The sequence below is a fragment of the Electrona antarctica genome (genome assembly GCF_951216825.1).
Source record: "Electrona antarctica genome assembly, chromosome: 7".
NCBI lineage: Eukaryota > Metazoa > Chordata > Actinopteri > Myctophiformes > Myctophidae > Electrona > Electrona antarctica.
This window is the reverse complement of record NC_136812.1, coordinates 30474978-30499294: the sequence shown is the minus strand read 5'-3', so window position 1 is coordinate 30499294 and position 24317 is coordinate 30474978. Positions and strand designations below refer to the sequence as shown.

Sequence of the window (24317 nt, the reverse complement as noted above, 5' to 3'; positions counted from 1 at the left end):
GGCATAACACTGCCACGTGACAAACTGCATCATCATTTTAACTTTCAAGTAGAATTCTCCAAAACATGTATACAAAAACATTGGCTGAACCCTCTTGTAGGTAAGAATATCAAAATAACACAACACACTGGGAACTGAAATGACTCATTTCATGTCAGTAATAGTCTTAGATTGAATCTTTAACTTTCAAAACCGTAGGTGTGCAATGTGCATATGTCTTGATAGTTGAGACAACTTCAGCTAAGCTTTTCAAATGCAGTCTCACCCTTTACAAAGTTCTGTCGGCTGCACAATCATTGAGTGATGATTCTCTCTGATATGCTCATTTCAGCACCATGGACAGTGCAAGTGTCAGAGAGCAGAAGGAATACTGCTGTGGGGCTTGAAAACCTTTTCTTTTTCAATTCAGTTGTGATGCCTTTTTGAGTGGTGCAGCCACTCCATTGCCCAGCAATGTGTGTCCCTGGCTGTGTCCGAGCACGTAAATAGCGTTATAGCATTTAATAATAAGCAACAATACCACTCAATTAATGATCCAAATGCAACAAATACTGAGAGAATCAAAGATCAATAAGCCAGACTGCAGTAATAACATCAGAGCCTACTAATGCCTTCAAAACCGAGTAAAATTAATTAATTTAGAAATGTTACAATTAGCATGATATTAGTTATTGTATCATCAATCATGGTGGTCCTCAGATAACTTTGAACACCAACTGAACATATTTTATTTCCACAAAAAAGTCACATTTTTGTGAGAGCTGACATCTTGCTAGCTGGTGTCCTCATTTTAAACGTTGCTATTTGACACTGGGCATTCCCATTAAATGGGAAGAAGAACAATCAAATGTCTTGATTGCTCCCCTGCAATCAGTGCTCTCTACTCAGAGACAAAGCAAAGCTGAATGAGCCTTGCATTTCACCTGATGAAAACACCTAATAGGACACAGTAATACCTGGCTTCCTCGGTTGCAGTTGCTTTGTTTTACAATAATGTCCAATTGTGAATATTTCCTGAAAATGTATTTGAACATATTGAACAAATTTCTATATTGACTAAGAGGTCATGGTGTGGCATCTGCCAAAACTTGCAATACCGAATTGACACCCCTGTTGACTGGTGATACAAAAATATTGTCCTATTTATGACAACATGCCACACTATACATTTCAATGTGTTCACTGTCCAAAGATACTCTGGTTACACCGCAATCATGCCTCATGCCTCTGCATTAAAAGCATTGTAGTCACATACCTCGTGGCATGACAGAAAGATGGACAGGCGGGTAGTAGGACATGCCTCCAGGTAGAGAGGTAGTTTTGTTTATTGTTTTGGAAATGATAAAAACTAGTCCATACCCATCCGGGGATATGAGAACCTACAGTGAACCTACAGAGTTCGGGCTGTGTACTGTACAGTCATTGCATTTGTATTGTTGAACATCCATAAACAAAGTAGTAGTATTCAGGTGAATGGCCCAGTGATGATGCAGTCAAAGTATTTGCAGACTTTTAGTTCTAGTCCACACCCGGGCAATGGGCATATGTGCAGTCAAAGTATTAACAGACATTGGGTTATGTGCTGTACAGCAATAGTCCCAAACTATTCACCTATTCAGCATCAGCAATAGTCCCAAACTATTCAATAGTCCCAAACTATTCACCTTCAACTATTCACCTTCAGGGAGTTGAACCACCTCGGCTTCGCCTCGGTGGTTAAACTCCCTGTCAGTGAATTATCTCCCGACAATGACCACCTAGCCAGATATTATCCCTTACTTATTCAATACCATATTCATCAGACACAATGCATGTGGAAATGTCTATTAAATGTTGAAGTAGGTATAACGAAAAAACATTTAATCATTATGAGCATTCAACAACAGAAGAATAATCCTTTATCATGATAGTGTATCATGCAAAAGTGGACTGTTTGTTTGTCTTTACATTATGTTTCTGTGCACTGCATTCGGGTGCTAAAATGAGTACATGCCCTTACAAACATTGATATGCTACTGTTAATGTACATTCACAATTTCACATAATGACTTAAACTATTTTCAGGCTCAGCAGGATGGCCAATTAATTCTTAACTTCAGGAAGATTAGCTACTCGGTAGCCTACTCACCACCACCACCACCATGTCAGCCGATGTTTCTCCAACGTCCAAAGTAAACATCTCCATTTATTATCGTCATTTCCAGTTGACAACATAATGAACATATTCCATCGTCACGCACAGACTGTAGACAGCCTGCCTGCCTGCTGGCTGCTGCGCTTAGCATGTAGCATATGGTTAATTACTATAACTTACCCAGTTATGCAAGCCTGCAAATGATGAAAGAGAATGCAACACACTTTTGTTCCATTATTCTATATAGGCCTACATTCATTGTCTTGGTTAGACTACAGAGCATGGTAAATATGAACTTTTGCCCCAAAGCCTTGTGTTATAAATATTCCATCCATTCCATTGTTTTTAGTTACGCAAAAAAGGCTTGACGAACAAATGTGTGTCGAGCATCTGGTGTCAAGCACTGGACATCTATTTCCTCTCAAAGCTACATGCATTTCAAAGCAAGAAGTTTTTTGTTTGTTTGTAGTAAAGTGATCACTCAACACATTTTTTTAAATCATACTGGAAATAGAAGTTGCTACGACCCGGAAGAAGCCTAGTTGACTTGAAAGTGAAACTAGAGAATATTATGGCTGGAGGATATTACCAGTAAGACGCCATGAGGGCGAGAAGCGACCTCACCCTAAGGGACGAGGTCGAACAACAGAGCTTCCACAGACCTCGAACAACAGAGCTTCCACAGACCTCGAACAACAGAGCTTCCACAGACCTCGAACAACAGAGCTTCCACAGACCTCGAACAACAGAGCTTCCACAGACCTCGAACAACAGAGCTTCCACAGACCTCGAACAACAGAGCTTCCACAGACCTCGAACATCAGAGGTCGAACAACAGAGCTTCCACAGACCTCGAACATCAGAGGTCGAACAACAGAGCTTCCACAGACCTTGAACAACAGAGGTCGAACAACAGAGCTTCCACAGACCTCGAACATCAGAGGTCGAACAACAGAGCTTCCACAGACATCGAACAACAGAGGTCGAACAACAGAGCTTCCACAGACATCGAACATCAGAGGTCGAACAACAGAGGTCGAACAACAGAGCTTCTTATTAACAGCACAGTAGCAGGAGTTAAACTATTAATCTGGTGTCCGTGAGGTCAGATGTAGATTTTCTGGCTGGCTCTAATATCAAAGCAAGGTGTCTTGAGTGTATAGAGGTTTGATGAGGTCAGATCAACATATGTCAGAACAGGTCAGCTCCATATTTGGAGATTTAAGGGTTTGATGAGGTCAGATAAACATATGGAATGAATTCTGCACTGGCCATATATGGAGCGTGTCTTGAGTGTACAGGGTTTGATGAGGTCAGATCAACATATGGAATGAATTCTGTATTGGCCATATATGGAGCGTGTCACGAGGCATGACTGACGGACTGACGGAAGGTTTTCAAAGTAAACTGCAGTTTACGTACTAAGTACAAGAGAATGACAGCTTGCCTCTTCTTTTTGTAGAAGAGGCAAACCGTTTTGCGGCAATGCCGTTTGCTTTGATTGAATGGTTGATTGATTGAACACGTATTTGTATGATTTGATTTGGGTGTGTTCTAAATTAGAACACCCACACACATTAGAAGTGTTAGTGTTGATTATCGTGTATTAATCTAATTATAGTAAACTAATACTATTATACTAAAAAAGATAAAGATCAAGGGAAAAGAGTCATTTTTATAGTACAATAATGTTTCAAGTTTACACTGTACAAATAAACGGCATAAACAATATATTAGTTTGCCTCTTCCATAAAACATAAAAGTTACTGTCGCGCGTGCCAAGCTGTCATTCTCTTGTATTATATCGTACTTGTATTATTTATTTATTTCCCACCACGGAGTAACCTCTTGGCAGACTATCCAGCATATAGCTATCCACCTCGGAGGAAAGTCTGGTAAGGCCGGCAGTGTCGGTAGGCCAATCAGAGGCAGGCGGGGCGTTACCATGTCTATGCTCGGACGTAGAATAGATATACACCATGGCCAGTTTGGCCACGCATTGCCGCATGCATGCGCAGTTGCACACGTGGCCATGCATGCGCACATGGCCACGCATGCACATTAATGGCGAAAACTCCGGCCTTAGAGATAAACAGAGTTTCCAGAAAATGCTAACAACTTGAATGTGGCAAAATATGGTTTGTGAGTGTCTGCACATGGTAACAATGTATTGCCTGTGTACATCTTCAGATCAATGCTGAACCCACATAGGAGAAAAAAGGGTTTAGACAAAATAAGGGATTTAGACAGGAAGGACAGACAGTTTTATATTAGGATAAGGCGTCTTACCTGGGTTGGTGATAGTCAACAGGTCAAGTTGCCTTTGTTGCTGAAAGAAAAAAGGGAGAGGAACTTGTCAGGTTATTCCATTGAGACCTGCATGTGGCCGATTCTAATGTCTTGACTAAATCCTAATGCTGCAGATACAAAGTCTACCATTTCTACTTATTTTCAATGGAAGCCAGCGACATGAAGATACAAAGATACATCCGGCGTTTGTAGCTGCTGCAAAAGCAACAGTTACAAAGCCACAAAAAAGTTGAGTTATAGTTCCAACTTCAGCTACAAAGATATAAATCTACAAATACGCTGTGTAGCTTTGCATCTTTGAATCTTTTGCATCTGCCAGCGTGAACGCAGCATAACGAAAAACATATGTTGCTATAGTCAGTGGTTCAATCAGTGGTTCTCAAAAAATGTCATGTCAATGACCCCCAAAATGTCATGTCAATGACCCCCAAAATGTCATGTCAATGACCCCCAAAATGTTATGCATTTGGCCGCCATGTTCCAGGGACCACCATAAACAAAGATTTTAGTTAAAGATGTTCGCTTTCAAAAATCTATAAAGATTTGCAGATTTGAACATTTTCAAAAATAGCAGATCTACAAGCTCATAATTATAGCACGGCACGAAGTGACGCGCTTTATCAGTCATGCAGAGATACAGTCCATGCATCAATGTGATGTGCATGAGTTTCTGCTGCAGTACATCGTTGCTGTCAGGCAGAAACCTTGAATCTTCATACAGCACGTCAACTTTTTATGTCTTCATTCATAAATGAATGCCCTGTACTTCCTTGTACAACAGTGTCTCACAAAAGAAGCAAAAATAGCCGATCTATAAGCTCATCCAGTGCCGCATCGCGTTGTGTGATCTTGGAGAACTGCTCTTTTATAAATATTCTGGAAGTCTGTCCACCGGTTTTATGAATATGGAAACAATGAAAAGTATTAACTACAGCTTGTGATTAAATAATAACTAAATTGTATCCATTGGAACACGCATTCTATTTTACATTCCCTGAAAAGTCATAGTTTGATTGGACCTCATTCACAACGGCGTTTACGCTCATATTGTGTGTGTGTGTGTGTGTGTGTGTGTGTGTGTGTGTGTGTGTGTGTGTGTGTGTGTGTGTGTGTGTGTGTGACTGATCTGATGGAGCGCATTTGAAAGAGTGCCCAATTTTACACTTCACATCTCTAGCAGCTGAGGAGTCTAGAGGAGATGCTTGCTGGCTCACCCATCTCTTTAACCTCCCAGCAGATTGCACGCACGCACGCACGCACGCACACATGCACGCACATGCACACGCACACGCACACACACTCCAGGCCTCTGAGCACTGCAGTAATCAACACCTCACGGTGAGGTCCTCACCCCTTCATAAATACCAGTCCCACAAGAATAAACATCTTCTGATCCGAGATGAGTGTGTGTACGCACATATGTGTACATGTGTACGCCCGGTGCCTGTGTGTGTGTGTGTGCGTGTGTGTGTGTGTGTGTGTGTGTGTGTGTGTGTGTGTGTGTGTGTGTGTGTGTGTGTGTGTGTGTGTGTGTGTGTGTGTGTGTGAGTATGATCAAGGCTGTCACAGCATGTAAGGTCACAGTGAACGGCAGCTTTTAGGAGCGGCCTTCATTAACAATTCAAACACCATAATAGACCAGTTGAGCACAGCATGGCTCTCAGAGAGTCCTCTGAAGTTGGGCTCTCCGGTGGGGTACTACTATATATCTTCATCTCCATATTACATTTGAGATGTTTGACTGACGCACTCATCCAGAGCAACTGCTAGACGATGATCTACAAACTCATGCTGGGAGAGGAGAAGGCAGAGGTCTTGAAGTGAGAGACGCAGCAAGCAGCAGAGGTCACTGTGACCAGAGGTCACTGTGACCACGTGAGACTGAGAGCAACAAGCTGAGAGAAGAGCAGGGAGCTGCGTAATACTCTGCTGTCTGCTCCACACCCTAACCGCAAGCACGGCGCAACGCATGTCGGACCGGCGCAATGACGGGAGCGACGGGTGGCTTCCACGTGTCGGACCTTTGGTGTGTCGGATCTGCGTGTGTATCCCCTCACATTTTTGAGGGCCGCTAGCCCCTCCTACATATGTCCAGCTTTGAGGGTTTGTGTAAATACATAATAATCTTTTGAAAATAGCCGATCTACAAGCTCACAATGCATCTCATAATGTGGTTCCCTTTGTACGCACTCAGTGTTAAAAGAACACTGAGGATTTCAGTGCACATGCATGCATGCACGCACGCACATGCACATGCACATGCACATGCACGCACGCACGCACGCACGCACGCACGCACGCGCGCACGCACGCACACACGCACGCACGCAGAGAGAGAGAGAAGTGAGCATGTCCCTGTGCAGATTGTTGACTCGCCCCAGCAGGAATCAATAACAACAGAGAAACATTTTGCACCGCCACTTCCTCTTCTCACTGCTGTTACGGACACAGCCCAGTGTACACCCCCCACTGTCCCCCAGGGACTGCACTGTTCCAATCTGTTTGTTTAACCCATTTAGACCTACAACATAGGTTTTATTTATTTTTAATCCTATGTTTCTATATCAGTGGTTCTCAAACGTCTTCATGTCAAGGACCCCCAGAATTATATGTATTTGGCCCCAATCTGAAAATATATTTTTCCTGGGACCCCCAGAAGCAAAGATGTTTGCTGTGGAAGAAGATTATATTCAAAGATTTGCACCCATTTTCAAATTCTTTCAAAAATTTTGAACGGCTAATTTTCAGTTTAAAATAATGGTTAAAGTGGTTAAAAGCTCAAATTTGACACAGATGTGTCCTCAGGTCTAAATGGGTTAACTCAGAGAGAGTACACAGGTCTATTTGGTCACATTTGTGCACTCTCAGTTAGAAATGGTCCAGTTAACGCTGGGTATATTACAGTGACTAAAATGCTTGAAAACGATAAATAAATCAACCACACCCACATTGAGTTGTAGAGTTGAGTGAGCAAAACAATAATAATTTGCATTTGCAGCACCCTCTACTGGTTATTTTTTGCAAGTGACTGCATGAGAGAGAGAGAGAGAGAGAGAGAGAGAGTGCGAGAGACCTTGTCAAAACAATACACTGAAGTTAAAAAAATATGAATAAAATATGGTAATCCATGACGTTTATATTTATCATATATGGACAAACCCAGAGAGGCATGCATGCTCCACTGACCACTGATTCCACAAACGTTCTCATGAAAACTGCTAACAATGTTGTTTTCCTGTATGCACACACACGCACGCACGCACGCACACACGCACGCACGCACGCACGCACGCACGCACGCACGCACGCACGCACGCACGCACACAGACACACAGACACACACACGCGCGCACACACACACACACACACACACACACACACACACACACACACACACACACACACACACACACACACACACACACACACACACACACACACACACACACACACACACACACACATCCTGTGAGCAGTGCATGCAGCCTGCCACTGCTTAAGGGTGATTTATACTTTGTTGGGTGCCGGTGTCACGCACAGAAAACAGCAGATCTACTCGCTCACATATGTCGCGCTGCAACGCGTCATTGTGAGCTTGTAAATGGCCGATGTTTGGTGTGCAACACGGTGCACAACTACGTATAAATCAGCCGGTTATCCAGAGATAATGAATCAGGGATGAATTAGAGAATTACAACACACTACCACTGCTCTCTCGTCTCTGCCTTTGTCACTGCGTTACATGGATAAGATGCTTAGTGTTCAGAGAGAGAGAGAGAGAGAGAGCGAGAGAGAGCTGAAAGGAAGAAAGAGGGGGATAGAGAGAGAATCATATTAGCAGAGGCAATCCAAGGCAGAAAATAGGATTGTATAAATCTTTATCAAATGCAGCCAAGAGCCGGGGGATCAACTTCCTTGTCGAGGTCCGCCTCCATACAAAAAGTATAGCAGCTCACTGGCCCCTCTCTCTGCTGCAGTATTCATCCATCCATCCATCCATCCATCCATCCATCCATCCATCCATCCATCCATCCATCTTCAACTGCTTATCCGTAGTCGGGTCGCGGGGACAACTGCTCCACCAACAAGCTCCAGTCGTTCCGGGCGTTCTAAGGCAAGTGAGTCGATGTAATCCCTCCATCTCATCCTTGGTCTGCCCCGTGTTCACCCAGTGGGACGTGCATCGAGGACCTCCCTGGGGAGACGGTCGAGAGGCATCCTAACCAGATGCCCGAACCACCTAAGTTGGCTCCTTTCCAGGCGAAGAAGCAGCGACTATACTCCGAGTCTCTCTCACGTGACTGAACTTCTCACCAGATCTCCAAGGGAGATGCCAGCCACCTGCTAGAGAAAACTCATTTCGGCCGCTTGTATTCACGATCTTAGTCTTTCGGTCATGACCATAGGTGAGAGTAGGAACGAAGATTGCTCTGTAAACAGAGAGCTTTATTACCTTCTGGCTCAGCTCTCTTTTCGTCACAACAGTTGTACCTGCTGCAGTATACCTCACACATACTGGGATGGACTGGCCATTGTGCTGGGTACCAGTCATGAGTCACCAATAGTAGGCTAGTTTAAAATACAGTAGTTAGTTACTACCTGCGCATATACGCTACGCAAGATTGGCTAAAATTATGGAAGTACAGGAAGTCATGTCGAACGAAGGTACTGTATGTTGATGCTGATATGTTTACATTTCCAGGGCATGAACGCTGCGTTGTGTTTGGTTGAAAAAGACAGCTTCTGGGTAGGTTTGGCAACCGTACCGTGGGATAAGGATTTGTCCCGTTATATTTGGAAACTAATAGTCGTGTCCTCCTGTTGAACTACTTTGTTCCTTATTTTTGGAAGTCAATCAGTGACACATATCTTACAATTTCAAATAGCTCATATACTACAATACAGGTTGTTAATATAATATACAAAAACTGTAGGGCTACATGTACATATATACTGTGACATTCTTTTTTTCTAGGCGTCTCTTATGTTTCCTAGAAATAAGGGACGCTTGGCGGGGTGTCCCATCTGAATTTCAGGTAGTTAGTTGGCAACCTTCCAGGGAATGTATACAATGTAAGCCCCACCCTATAGACACTTTGTACCATAGTTCCGTAGCAGCATTTTCTCCACAGGAGATGAGAAAAGACTGGTAGCGAGGTTACTACACAGTAAAATCCTCTGGGTTAAAGCCATGCATACTGTACTGTTTAAGCATCAAAGAATTCAAACTGTGTTTCCTGGGCGAGCAACAACATTTTCTACCCCTGAAATAAGATGGAAAGCCTGTTTGGGCAGGAAATACATTATGCTTTGAGCTTCATGCAATACCTCTTGACAACCAGTAGTGGTCCTACCTGGTACTGTAGCCAGGTAGTGATCCTACCTGGTCCTACCTGGTCCTACCTGGCTACAGTACATCTCCAACCACCCAGTAGTGATCCTACCTGGCTACAGTACATCTCCAACCAGCCAGTAGTGATCCTACCTGGTACTGTAGCCAGGTAGTGATCCTACCTGGTACTGTAGCCAGGTAGTGATCCTACCTGGCTACAGTACATCTCCAACCACCCCATAGTGATCCTACCTGGCTACAGTACATCTCCAACCACCCCATAGTGATCCTACCTGGCTACAGTACATCTCCAACCACCCCATAGTGATCCTACCTGGCTACAGTACATCTCCAACCACCCCATAGTGATCCTACCTGGCTACAGTACATCTCCAACCACCCCATAGTGATCCTACCTGGCTACAGTACATCTCCAACCACCCCATAGTGATCCTACCTGGCTACAGTACATCTCCAACCACCCCATAGTGATCCTACCTGGCTACAGTACATCTCCAACCACCCAGTAGTGATCCTACCTGGCTACAGTACATCTCCAACCACCCCATAGTGATCCTACCTGGCTACAGTACATCTCCAACCACCCCATAGTGATCCTACCTGGCTACAGTACATCTCCAACCACCCCATAGTGATCCTACCTGGCTACAGTACATCTCCAACCACCCCATAGTGATCCTACCTGGCTACAGCACATCTCCAACCACCCAGTAGTGATCCTACCTGGCTACAGTACATCTCCAACCACCCCATAGTGATCCTACCTGGCTACAGTACATCTCCAACCACCCAGTAGTGATCCTACCTGGCTACAGTACATCTCCAAACACCCCATAGTGATCCTACCTGGCTACAGTACATCTCCAACCACCCAGTAGTGATCCTACCTGGCTACAGTACATCTCCAACCACCCCATAGTGATCCTACCTGGCTACAGTACATCTCCAACCACCCCATAGTGATCCTACCTGGCTACAGTACATCTCCAAACACCCCATAGTGATCCTACCTGGCTACAGTACATCTCCAACCACCCAGTAGTGATCCTACCTGGCTACAGTACATCTCCAACCACCCAGTAGTGATCCTACCTGGCTACAGTACATCTCCAACCACCCCATAGTGATCCTACCTGGCTACAGTACATCTCCAACCACCCAGTAGTGATCCTACCTGGCTACAGTACATCTCCAACCACCCCATAGTGATCCTACCTGGCTACAATACATCTCCAACCACCCCATAGTGATCCTACCTGGCTACAGTACATCTCCAACCACCCCATAGTGATCCTACCTGGCTACAGTACATCTCCAACCACCCCATAGTGATTCTACCTGGCTACAGTACATCTCCAACCACCCCATAGTGATCCTACCTGGCTACAGTACATCTCCAACCACCCCATAGTGATCCTACCTGGCTACAGTACATCTCCAACCACCCCATAGTGATCCTACCTGGCTACAGTACATCTCCAACCACCCAGTAGTGATCCTACCTGGCTACAGTACATCTCCAACCACCCCATAGTGATCCTACCTGGCTACAGTACATCTCCAACCACCCCATAGTGATTCTACCTGGCTACAGTACATCTCCAACCACCCCATAGTGATCCTACCTGGCTACAGTACATCTCCAACCACCCAGTAGTGATCCTACCTGGCTACAGTACATCTCCAACCACCCAGTAGTGATCCTACCTGGCTACAGTACATCTCCATCCACCCCATAGTGATCCTACCTGGCTACAGTAGATCTCCAACCACCCCATAGTGATCCTACCTGGCTACAGTACATCTCCATCCACCCCATAGTGATCCTACCTGGCTACAGTACATCTCCAACCACCCCATAGTGATCCTACCTGGCTACAGTACATCTCCAACCACCCCAGTGATCCTACCTGGCTACAGTACATCTCCAACCACCCCATTTGTGTTGCAATCTACCTATTTGGTTAAAATAATTATGTATTCTTTTTGAGTGGTGTAAACCACTCCTACAACTGGCTTTTGTGTGCAGAAAAAAATGAGCATGGTTGCTATGTTCAAAATAATTTCTGACGTAATTAAATCACACCCGGGTGAACTGGATGACCGTAGCAACCATGCTCATTTTTTCTGCACAAAAAAAGCCAGTTGTGAAATCACATCCGGGTGTGATTTCATTACGTCAGACATTACGTCAGACCACAGCTGATCATGCTATATAAAACCTTACACCACTCAGTTCACACGGGTGTGATTTTTTATTCACAAAACAAGTTCATTCAGTGTACAACACATTTGTATACTCTCAGAGTTACAAATAGATAAATGAACTGAGGATGTTTACCGCATATTGTATTGTATGCCTGTTTTAGCCTTTATGAGGGATGCATTGTAGGCTGTGTGTCTGTACCACGTTGGACAGTACAAACATTGCTGAATTGATTTGAAAATTCCAGTGAAATGTTCGAAGGTCTGAATTTGTGCTGACAAAGTAAACCCCAATCTTGTAAGCAACATCCAAGCAGACTAAAAAACAAACAACAAACTGCAGTGTTTGTGGGAACAAAACACAGAGGTACAACCTTCTTCTTTCTCAAGAGACCCTCAAAAGCCATTCCATTGGTGAAGGTTACCAGCACACTGCCACAGGTTAGCAACACAGCACAAAAACTGACTGACTGGAGCAGCCAAGATCATGCCAAGATCAAGTAATCACACACCTTAAAGCTGCAAAATGCCATAACTTCTATGTCCTTCCCGGGATTCAAACCAGATCTCACGCACGAGAGACATAATTTACTGCTCATCCAAGAAACAATATCCACTATACATACTGCACCATAAAGCTAAAATTAGTTGCAGCTTTAAAAAAGGAAAAGTGTTAACAATGACAGTACAGTATGTGGATTATTTTGCCTGCATGTATCTTGACCCACTACAAAACGATAATTTGCAAACTGGGTTTGGCTCAGATCTGATGTAGCCATGCTAGTAATGAGCCTAATGGGAATGCGAAAGGGTTATTAGGTTTGAGAGACACACGAAGTGGTAGGGAACAAGAGGTCAATGGCACACCCGTGTAGAGCCAAAACAGGAGGGGGCCTACTACAGATTCCTGGGGGGGCTATGGTAAACTAAGCATATAGAGTATACAGAATATACTGTAATTTAGTGGTTAAATATCAAGTATGATCACTGAGATAGCATTGAAATATATGCAGACTTAGTCCAGAGATGTAAATCAGTGCTATAATAGGCATGTTGCTCTTTCATCACTGTTATTCATCTCCGTTAATGTGAAATCAATATTCTGGCTAAAACACACATTGCTCATAGAACATGTATTAGTCTGTCTACCAAGTCTGCTGTCTATTAGAGCAGGGGTTTTCAACGTTTTTGGCCGGGGACCCCCGGAAATGCTTTGGCAATGTCTCGGGACCCCCGCCCCGCCCCGCCCCCTCCCGACCCCCAATATAAATTGACTGCTACAATAACCTTAAACCATTTTGGGCGGGAACCCCTTTTGGTGTTTTAAGCATTGTTATAATTTAGCTATTGAAAAATAGCAGATCTACAAGCTCATGGCGCGCTACGAGCTTGTAGGTCTGCTATTTTTGAAAAATCGTGAAAATATATATATATATATATATTTTTTTGAAAATAATTTGGGGACCCCCTAAAATAATTTGGCGACCCCCCTGAGGGGTCGCGACCCACGGGTTGAGAACCCCTGTATTAGAGTCTCAATTAGTTTCTGTTGAATATCTTCAAACATAATACTCTCTCCCTTTCCTTCCAGTAAAGTCTTCATTTGCCTAATATCTGTTCATCAGGGCTTCCGTTTCCATTAGTATAACACAAGCAGGACAGATGAGCAGATAACGGATCACACTGCCATCTGAAAGCCTCAGTTATACAGTACTTAGTTGCACGTCAGTGTCACGCCGCCAATAATAGCTGATCTACAAGCTCAGAACATGTTGGGCTGTGGCACGTTCTGAGCGTGTAGATCGGCAGTTTCCGGCGTGCAACACAGTCATGCAACCACGTAGGCTATATAAATCAGCCTTATCTGGGGGGGAGAGGGGATACAGTGGACGGATGAGGGGTGGAGGGAACGACAGCAGAGGGAAAATAATGTATTAATGTACTAAAACCCACTTTATGACTAAATTAAATATTCATGCATGATCTACCCAAAACCCATTTGCCAACATTTCCATCAGAATTTACTTTTCATATTTGCTGATCGTTATCAGTGTGAAAGTGAGCGAGTGAGGGAAGGGAGGGATGTCATGGAAATTGGAAGCGCTATGTGTGTGTGTGTGTGTGTGTGTGTGTGTGTGTGTGTGTGTGTGTGTGTGGGGGGGGGGGGGGGGGGGGACTGAAAACCACCATCATTTTGTAGCTCATTTCAAATTAATTTAAAGTCAATATGACAAAATTACACTGCCGCAGAGACCAGCCGACTCCTTCCACAGTTTTCAATTTAAAAATTGAGATTTGATATCTCAAAAACACTGATAGTGCTAAAATGAAGTCGCATAATATCACGGGAATATCATAATATACATCAAATCAAATGTCTACAACAATATGATTTGGGGCCATCTTTAGATAAAAGTTTACATTATAGAAAATGCATGCATTACTGTATGTGAAATGATGATCCCCGTACAATACAGTACAGGAATAGCCTGCAAATACGTGTATAATTTAGTATTTACACGCAACAGAGTAATTGTAATCACGTTGATAGGACGTTAATGACATTATTAGGCTGTTGTTCTTTGAATGTGCACAGTGTGTAATGCAGGCATCATGGAACACAGGTTGTGCATTAACGACAGTGGGGGGCTCATTGACTGCTGTGTGCAGTGATCCTGTACTGACCCCCTCGCCTGATGAGGTCAGAGGCTGGAGACAAGCATCTGCTGTCCCCCTGGATCTACACCTATACTGTACACACATACATGCTGTATGCGCACACACGCACACACATGCACGCACGCACGCACCCACATGCACGTGCACGCTCTTACTCCCTCTTTCATCACATCACAAATCCCACCATCTGCCCACCTCCCTCATACAGGGTCACACAGGGTTAGGGCAGAGGACACAGTAACAGGGTGGTGAGCATGAGACCAACTCATCTCCCTTCATCTCTGCAGGTCTATCTGTCCCTTCATCTCTGTCCCCTCATCTCTGTCCTCTTTGTCTCTGTCATCTCATCTCTGTCATCATCATCATAATCATCAAGGTAAACGTGACTGTCTATATCTGTCTATATTGTGTGTAACGCTGTCGTACAATGTATAATTTAGGAGGTCAGGGATGTTATTTTATATTATGTGCTATGTTATGTGTTGTGTGTTCGGTTATGGCTTTGGTTGTGGCTGTGGGCTCTTCATTCAAGTACATCAAAATGCAAGGGAAAATAAAATGACCAATACGGTTCTTCCTAGATTTCCAACATTGCTTCATGATGACAAGGCTATTAATAAAAAGAAAATATGAACAAAACATAGAACGGATGGATTTGGATTCTCATTAAACAGAAATCCCCTTGAATTCATCCAACTATTTCAAAATATAAAATGAATAATTATAATATTAAAAGTATTAACTTGTAATAATAAATAATTCCACACTACATACATTTTCTTCTGTTTTCTACAGTAGTTATGCACCATCGTGTCATTTTTGGCCGATACCGATAACCGAATTGAAAACAAGTTCCCCAGAAAATACTGATTGAATCGGCAGCCTGACAAATGCTTTTTCAGCTTCACAATAAACTAAATATCAGCTAAAACAAACAGGGCCAGCATCGGCCGATACAGATGAACGATTAATCATAAAGTTAAGTTAACATGTTTTTTTTTTACCAGCCCATCAATGCGGTTGGAACATAATTAATGCATGTAACTGTCCCAGAACGAGAGACAGTGGTTTCAGGTATAAACTTAAATTATATTAAATATGGTTTGGTGGTGCAACATTTATGATCATACTTGGATAAAAAGGTTGATTTCATTATAATAAATAGAATTGGAAATGGCAATAAATATGTTAAAAGAATATATCACAAGGTAAAAATGCACCCTATGCAAAGGGAGTCACATGATTAGAGTGTCGCGTCACTCACATGACGTCACCTGTCAGTAAGGGTCAGAGGTTGAACTGAGTTCCTGGAGAGAAGTTGTATTTTTGGGAACGTCAGTAGTTTTCACGGTGTCTTGGTGACTGGAGGAGTTGAAAGTCGCATGACAAATAAAACCAATATCAGACATCTGTATGATGCGTGGACTTACTTGAACCTGTACAGCTACAGTGAAAACGTAACGCCCAGCGTGGTTCACCAGAGAAAACGGCATGCCAGCGTGGTCCCAGAGGGATGGAGAGAATGTAACACGGCACGCCAACATTGTGGTAAAAGAGACTGACAGAAGTGGAACATTACCAACGTGTCGCTGTCTCGCGGACGCAGAGAGAACGTCCGACGAAAGAAAAGACAGTACGCTTTGAAGAACTGAAGCTGCAGTGGCGCGGTGTCACCAAGAGAGGGTAGCGTTGATCAGTGTACACTACAGTTCTACAAGAGACTTGTGTGCGCATCATCGCTACATTATACAAGCGGAGGGAGGCAAGATTGCGTCATCATCCCAGACGTCAAGGTTTTTTACAGTGCAACATAACAAACAAACAAAAGGGTCATAAAATAAATGTATACATGAAGACAAAAGAAAGAAAAAAGAATAGCAAGTTATGTGTGCTGTATTGATGTATCTATTTTTGTATCTGTTTTGAGTTGACAGTTCATTAGCATTGCTAATTGAAGGTTGTTGTAAACGGTTGCACTTGAGAGTTTCTGTGTACCCTTACTATAAGTTGATGGTATATCCAGCAGGTTATACAACATAATTATGCCTGCCCCTGGTGGAAAACCTCAAGAAGATGAGAAAGAAATTGAGTCTCTTCAGAAAGAATATGGCAAACTAAAAGAACAACTTGAAACAGAATGTGATGACAAAGAAAGGGAAAGCCTGGAAACACTAATAGGTGAAATTCATGCTAAACTACAAATACTCCAAGTCTCAGAAGAGACCCTTACATCAAAACAAGCCGAAACACGGAAATCAACTAGAGTGAAAACTTTAACTCCAAAAATGCAGGAGCTGAAACAACAAGAGATTTCCAAAATGGAGGATAAATTCGACTTTATGTATGAACGTTGGAAAGGAAATGTGAGAACTGCACGTGCAGGTCTGAAATTTGAGTGCTCTGATAGTGACTTGACTGAATTGATTGACTGTGTTGAAGCGTCAGGAAAACAATTGGAAGATGCGTATAACAATATACGAGCACAGTCAGCACCTTCTACTGAGATTAGGAGAAAAATAGACGGCTGCGTGTACCTAACAGGAGACCTGATGGAGCTATTGAAATTACGTCAGAAAGAAGTTGGATTGGAATTTAATGCGGAGGCAGAAATGAAAAGACTCAATGCAGTGTTTGACAAAGAATATGCCCAGTCCTTAATAGAGACTACATCAACTAAATCTACTGTTGGGAGGCAACACTCAAAATATGGATATGGATCAGAACACCCAAGTGTTTCAGCAAGAATTGCAGATTGTGCAGCAGAATTGGCTGCAAAACAAGCAGAAATGCAGATGGAGGATGTTATTGCTGCACAAAAACAAGCTATGGCAGCACAGCAGCGAGCTATGGAAGCAGATATGGAAGCACAACAACAAGCTATGGCAGCAGAGCTTAAAAAGCTAGAAAATCAGAGGGATGTTCAAGTACTAGAAGCAAAGCTTAAGGCATATTCTGAAGCGGATTCAAGTGAGGGCTGTGATGAGAGATCAGCTCGTAGCAAAATGGTCATTCTTCAGCCAGTACTAAAAAATGAAAGAACAGAAATAAAAAGCAAAAATAAGACAGACATACAAAGTGCAAGCAAGAAAGAAATAAAAAATGAAAGAACATGTAAGGACTATGTACAGTCAAATAATACCAACAACGAAGTGTCATTAGTTCAAGCCCTTCATGACATAATGGTGCTTACCAGACTGCCTGCACCTGAGCCCTCTATCTTCACAGGTGACCCACTGAACTTCTTAGAGTGGAGCGTGAGCTTCAAGGCATTAATTGAACGCCGCTGCTCAAACACAGCAGACAGGCTCTTTTATTTGCAAAAATATGTCGGTGGAGAGGCACGTTCTGTGTTGGAGGGAAGCTTCTTCAGGAAGGATGAAGAAGCCTACGATCAGGCATGGGAGGCACTGAATGAACGCTATGGCCACCCCTTTATAATCCAGCGTGCCTTTAGAGATAAACTGAAGAACTGGCCAAGGATTGGTTCACGAGAGTCAATTAAACTAAGACAGTTTGGTGATTTTCTTAAAGCTTGCAGCAATGCCATACCACATGTGAAGGGGCTTCAATCGCTGAACGACTGGGAAAAGAATCAAGAGATGCTCCACAAACTCCCTGACTGGGTGACCTCTCGGTGGAATCGCATAGTCTCAAAATGCCTGAAAGAAAATGAGGATTACCCTAGTTTCAAAGAATTTGCAGAATTTATTGCACAAGAAGCATATATTGCATGCAATCCAGTGAGCTCCTTACATGCGCTGAAACATATGGAAGAGAGGCACCCAAAGGCAAATGTGTTGGTCACAAACTTAAGTACCAGAGATGAGCCAAAAACGGTGGCAAAGACACACAGTGCAGGAGGGAGTAGTTCGGAGGACACTTCTGAAGATGAGGAAGTAAAATCTCCCTCAGCATCCTCAAACACAGTCAAATGTGTATGCTGTGGAGAGAGCCACTTCATCTACAAATGCAAGACGTTCTGTGACAAGTCTGTTGAAGATAAGAAAAAGTTCATATTCGAAAATAACCTATGTTTTGGATGTCTTCGAAGAGGACATGTATCGAAAGACTGCAAGCAAAAGGCCACTTGCAACATATGTAAGAAATACCATCCGACACCCCTTCATGAAAGGTTCCCTCAGTCTGGAAGAGGAGATGGAAGTCTCGAAGGAAGAGAGCCAGTATACGTACAAAACGGTACCGGAGCGTAAAGTGGACAATAAACATGAAGTGCCGATACATGCAGATAAAGACATGAAGGAGACACCTGATAGAATTACATGTTACATGTTCACAAGTTCATGTCCAACAACAGACAAGTGTTGGAGTCAAGTCCTGACAGTAAGCAAGTCAGTGGAGTTTCAGAGGTGGATCATGACAAGCTCCTAACCAAGCCAGTGGTGGGAGTAAATTGGAATGTGAACAGTGACACATTCTCCATCTTAGAGAGGAGCCAAAAATGTGGTTTAATATTTGAACTAGTGTACCTGCAAATACTTACCTGTGTGGAGGGAAGAAAAGGGAAAAGTGTTTCATTTCTTACCTATGAGGGTTAAAAGTCTTGACCTAAGAGTTAAGAGGTCGGTTCAGGAAATTACTGAATTTATTACAAATATGTAAACCCTAAATTGCAGTAATTGGTGGGAGTGTAACTGTCCCAGAACGAGAGACAGTGGTTTCAGGTATAAACTTAAATTATATTAAATATGGTTTGGTGGTGCAACATTTATGATCATACTTGGATAAAAAGGTTGATTTCATTATAATAAATAGAATTGGAAATGGCAATAAATATGTTAAAAGAATATATCACAAGGTAAAAATGCACCCTATGCAAAGGGAGTCACATGATTAGAGTGTCGCGTCACTCACATGACGTCACCTGTCAGTAAGGGTCAGAGGTTGAACTGAGTTCCTGGAGAGAAGTTGTATTTTTGGGAACGTCAGAGAGAGACAAATATTCAGTAATCTGCACATGGTTCAAAGGCGCACACGGTACATATTCTTTATTGTGTTCTTTTGAGTGTATTGTGTTTGTTGTGTATTGCCTAATGTTGCTGTAATGTAGAAATATGGACTTTGTTTGATTATTTGAATGCACATGTGTGGACTCTAATCACTGTTTACAATGTGTATGGACTCAAAACTGAACAAAATGTAATTGTTTCCTTATTATAGTTTTCACGGTGTCTTGGTGACTGGAGGAGTTGAAAGTCGCATGACAAATAAAACCAATATCAGACATCTGTATGATGCGTGGACTTACTTGAACCTGTACAGCTACAATGCACCATCATGTAAAGAAAGAAAAGCAGGTGCGTGTCCTCTGGAAACTGTCCTTGGTTTGCAGTGCATGGTGCTCATCTTTAACCCTTAGAAGGTGAAAGACGCCAATTGGCGTCTTCATCAGAATTCCGTAAATGATCAATGACGCCAATTGGCGTCTTCAGAGTTTTTGATTAATCTAAACATATTAATATGCTCCGAAGCGCTGTTTAAATTCCTGAGCTTATATTCCAACTACATTACCCAGAAAACCTGTGTCACGTGACACACGTGTACGTGTTGCCATTGGAAGCTGGTCCCACCCCCTGTAAACAGTGGGGGCAGAGGGAGTCTTCATAGTTTATTGTTTTGCCTGTTTTGCCGTCTCGCCCGAGCGATTTTCTAGCAGAAAAAGTTGAAAGCAGTACTATTTATTTGAGCGAGTTTTGTGGTAGTGTACGCCCAGCAGAAAAAAAGTTATTTAGAAAATAAAACTTCAACCGGGCATAACTTTTTTTGTTGTCCTAGAAACACTACCCAGTGTAAATGCAGGCTCTTTTAAATGGCTTCCAACACAAAAACTAAACATTTTATCAACTCAGTTCATTTTTTTCCTGGAAGCAGACAAGCCAAGCTTTCTCTGAAGGTCTTTCGTTGTCACACATTCACAACAGAGAATTTTCAATAAATCATTCAAAAACGCCATTCTGCCATAGAGAAGTCTAAAAACTATATAGAAATCCTTGAAACTCTCAAAGAGTTAATACACTTAACTCATAAACCAACAAAGTGGAAAAAGCGGCACTCCAAAATACAATACAATACAAAATACAAGATTTCTCATATTTTATGTTTCTCATATTTTATTAGCGGATTTGAATCAATGCATTGAAAGTGACAAAATCAGGTTAAATCAGAGCTTTGAATGCTGCAGTCATATCAGTCTTAACCAGCCACATAAGTCCCCTAACCTCATATCAGTCTTAACCAGCCACATAAGTCCCCTAACATCATATCAGTCTTAACCAGCCACATAAGTCCCCTAACATCATATCAGTTTTAACCAGCCACATAAGTCCCCTAACATCATATCAGTCTTAACCAGCCACATAAGTCCCCTAACATCATATCAGTCTTAACCAGCCACATAAGTCCCCTAACATCATATCAGTCTTAACCAGCCACATAAGTCCCCTAACGTCATATCAGTCTTAACCAGCCACATAAGTCCCCTAACCTCATATCAGTTTTAACCAGCCACATAAGTCCCCTAACCTCATATCAGTTTTAACCAGCCACATAAGTCCCCTAACCTCATATCAGTCTTAACCAGCCACATAAGTCCCCTAACGTCATATCAGTCTTAACCAGCCACATAAGTCCCCTAACGTCATATCAGTCTTAACCAGCCACATAAGTCCCTTAACCTCATATCAGTTTTAACCAGCCACATAAGTCCCCTAACCTCATATCAGTTTTAACCAGCCACATAAGTCCCCTAACCTCATATCAGTCTTAACCAGCCACATAAGTCCCCTAACGTCATATCACTTTTAACCAGCCACATAAGTCCCCTAACCTCATATCAGTTTTAACCAGCCACATAAGTCCCCTAACGTCATATCAGTCTTAACCAGCCACATAAGTCCCCTAACCTCATATCAGTTTTAACCAGCCACATAAGTCCCCTAACCTCATATCAGTTTTAACCAGCCACATAAGTCCCCTAACGTCATATCAGTCTTAACCAGCCACATAAGTCCCCTAACATCACATCAGTCTTAACCAGCCACATAAGTCCCCTAACCTCATATCAGTTTTAACCAGCCACATAAGTCCCCTAACGTCATATCAGTCTTAACCAGCCACATAAGTCCCCTAACCTCATATCAGTTTTAACCAGCCACATAAGTCCCCTAACCTCATATCAGTTTTAACCAGCCACATAAGTCCCCTAACGTCATATCAGTCTTAACCAGCCACATAAGTCCCCTAACATCACATCAGTCTTAACCAGCCACATAAGTCCCCTAACCTCATATCAGTTTTAACCAGCCACATAAGTCCCCTAACGTCATATCAGTCTTAACCAGCCACATAAGTCCCCTAACATCATATCAGTCTTAACCAGCCACATAAGTCCCCTAACCTCATATCAGTCTTAACCAGCCACATAAGTCCCCTAACATCATATCAGTCTTAACCAGCCACATAAGTCCCCTAACATCATATCAGTCTTAACCAGCCACATAAGTCCCCTAACGTCATATCAGTCTTAACCAGCCACATAAGTCCCCTAACGTCATATCAGTCTTAACCAGCCACATAAGTCCCCTAACGTCATATCAGTCTTAACCAGCCACATAAGTCCCCTAACATCATATCAGTCTTAACCAGCCACATAAGTCCCCTAACGTCATATCAGTCTTAACCAGCCACGTAAGTCCCCTAACATCATATCAGTCTTAACCAGCCACATAAGTCCCCTAACATCATATCAGTCTTAACCAGCCACATAAGTCCCCTAACGTCATATCAGTCTTAACCAGCCACATAAGTCCCCTAACCTCATATCAGTTTTAACCAGCCACATAAGTCCCCTAACGTCATATCAGTCTTAACCAGCCACATAAGTCCCCTAACGTCATATCAGTCTTAACCAGCCACATAAGTCCCCTAACCTCATATCAGTCTTAACCAGCCACATAAGTCCCCTAACATCATATCAGTCTTAACCAGCCACATAAGTCCCCTAACATCATATCAGTCTTAACCAGCCACATAAGTCCCCTAACGTCATATCAGTCTTAACCAGCCACATAAGTCCCCTAACGTCATATCAGTCTTAACCAGCCACATAAGTCCCCTAACGTCATATCAGTCTTAACCAGCCACATAAGTCCCCTAACATCATATCAGTCTTAACCAGCCACATAAGTCCCCTAACATCATATCAGTCTTAACCAGCCACATAAGTCCCCTAACGTCATATCAGTATTAACCAGCCACATAAGTCCCCTAACATCATATCAGTCTTAACCAGCCACATAAGTCCCCTAACCTCATATCAGTCTTAACCAGCCACATAAGTCCCCTAACCTCATATCAGTTTTAACCAGCCACATAAGTCCCCTAACGTCATATCACTTTTAACCAGCCACATACCGTAAGTCCCCTAACATCACATCAGTCTTAACCAGCCACATAAGTCCCCTAACGTCATATCAGTCTTAACCAGCCACATAAGTCCCCTAACATCATATCAGTCTTAACCAGCCACATAAGTCCCCTAACGTCATATCAGTCTTAACCAGCCACATAAGTCCCCTAACATCATATCAGTCTTAACCAGCCACATAAGTCCCCTAACGTCATATCAGTCTTAACCAGCCACGTAAGTCCCCTAACATCATATCAGTCTTAACCAGCCACATAAGTCCCCTAACATCATATCAGTCTTAACCAGCCACATAAGTCCCCTAACGTCATATCAGTCTTAACCAGCCACATAAGTCCCCTAACATCATATCAGTCTTAACCAGCCACATAAGTCCCGTAACGTCATATCAGTCTTAACCAGCCACGTAAGTCCTGTAACGTCATATCAGTCTTAACCGGCCATGTCAGTTGATAGCCGTCGCTGGTAGCCGTGATCAAGCACACAGAATGCAGCCTACTGAGATCTTGTTAGGTCAGTAGACGGCTAGCATTGAGAACGCTGACGTGTTTCGGCAACATCTTTATTCGGAGCAGATCATATCGGCGTGCCATTATATCAAGAATGATCTGACTGACACTGATAATAAGGCATTTTTAAGTAACTACAGTATTATGGGCCGATACACTGATATGATAACTATATTGTACGGTCGTAATTATCCTAGTTTTTAAGCCATGGAAAATAACTGGTAAAATACCATAGCTGCCATAGAATGAACAACCATTGAAGCTAGTAGAAGAGGTCACAGTTGACCCGTTTCTATAGTAAAATGGGTACATAAATGTACACGTGTCTCTGCTTGCATGGCAATGTCAGGTCAAGTGAGCTGTGGTACGCTGGGGAGAGGAGGGGAGAGGTGCAGAGGAGAGAATAGCAGAGCAGCTAGGGCTTTGTTGCGTGACCAGGCGTCCTTGGTTAAAAATACAACAAAACAAATAAATGATTCATTCCTTCTGAGAGAGGAAAACAGGTCCCTCCTGGGCGAGAGACAGAGAGAGAGAGAGAGAGAGAGAGAGAGAGAGAGAGAGAGAGAGAGAGAGAGAGAGAGAGAGAGAGAGAGAGAGAGACACCAGCACAGAGCACATAACGCTGCTATCGGCCTGAAACCTTGTATCTCTATTTTCTGCATTTTTTTGTTTTTTTGTCACTTA

The 24317-nt window shown here is 42.9% G+C and overlaps 1 protein-coding gene across 1 annotated transcript in view; it reads right to left on the bottom strand.

The window, feature by feature from the left end:
* agbl4 (AGBL carboxypeptidase 4) overlaps positions 1-24317 on the bottom strand; it is a 448634-nt gene that overhangs the window by 124727 nt on the left and 299590 nt on the right. Inside the window, exon 6 of the mRNA XM_079505215.1 lies at positions 4424-4463. Coding sequence (XP_079361341.1) covers positions 4424-4463 — 40 coding nt within the window. The remainder of the gene's footprint in view (positions 1-4423; positions 4464-24317) is intronic.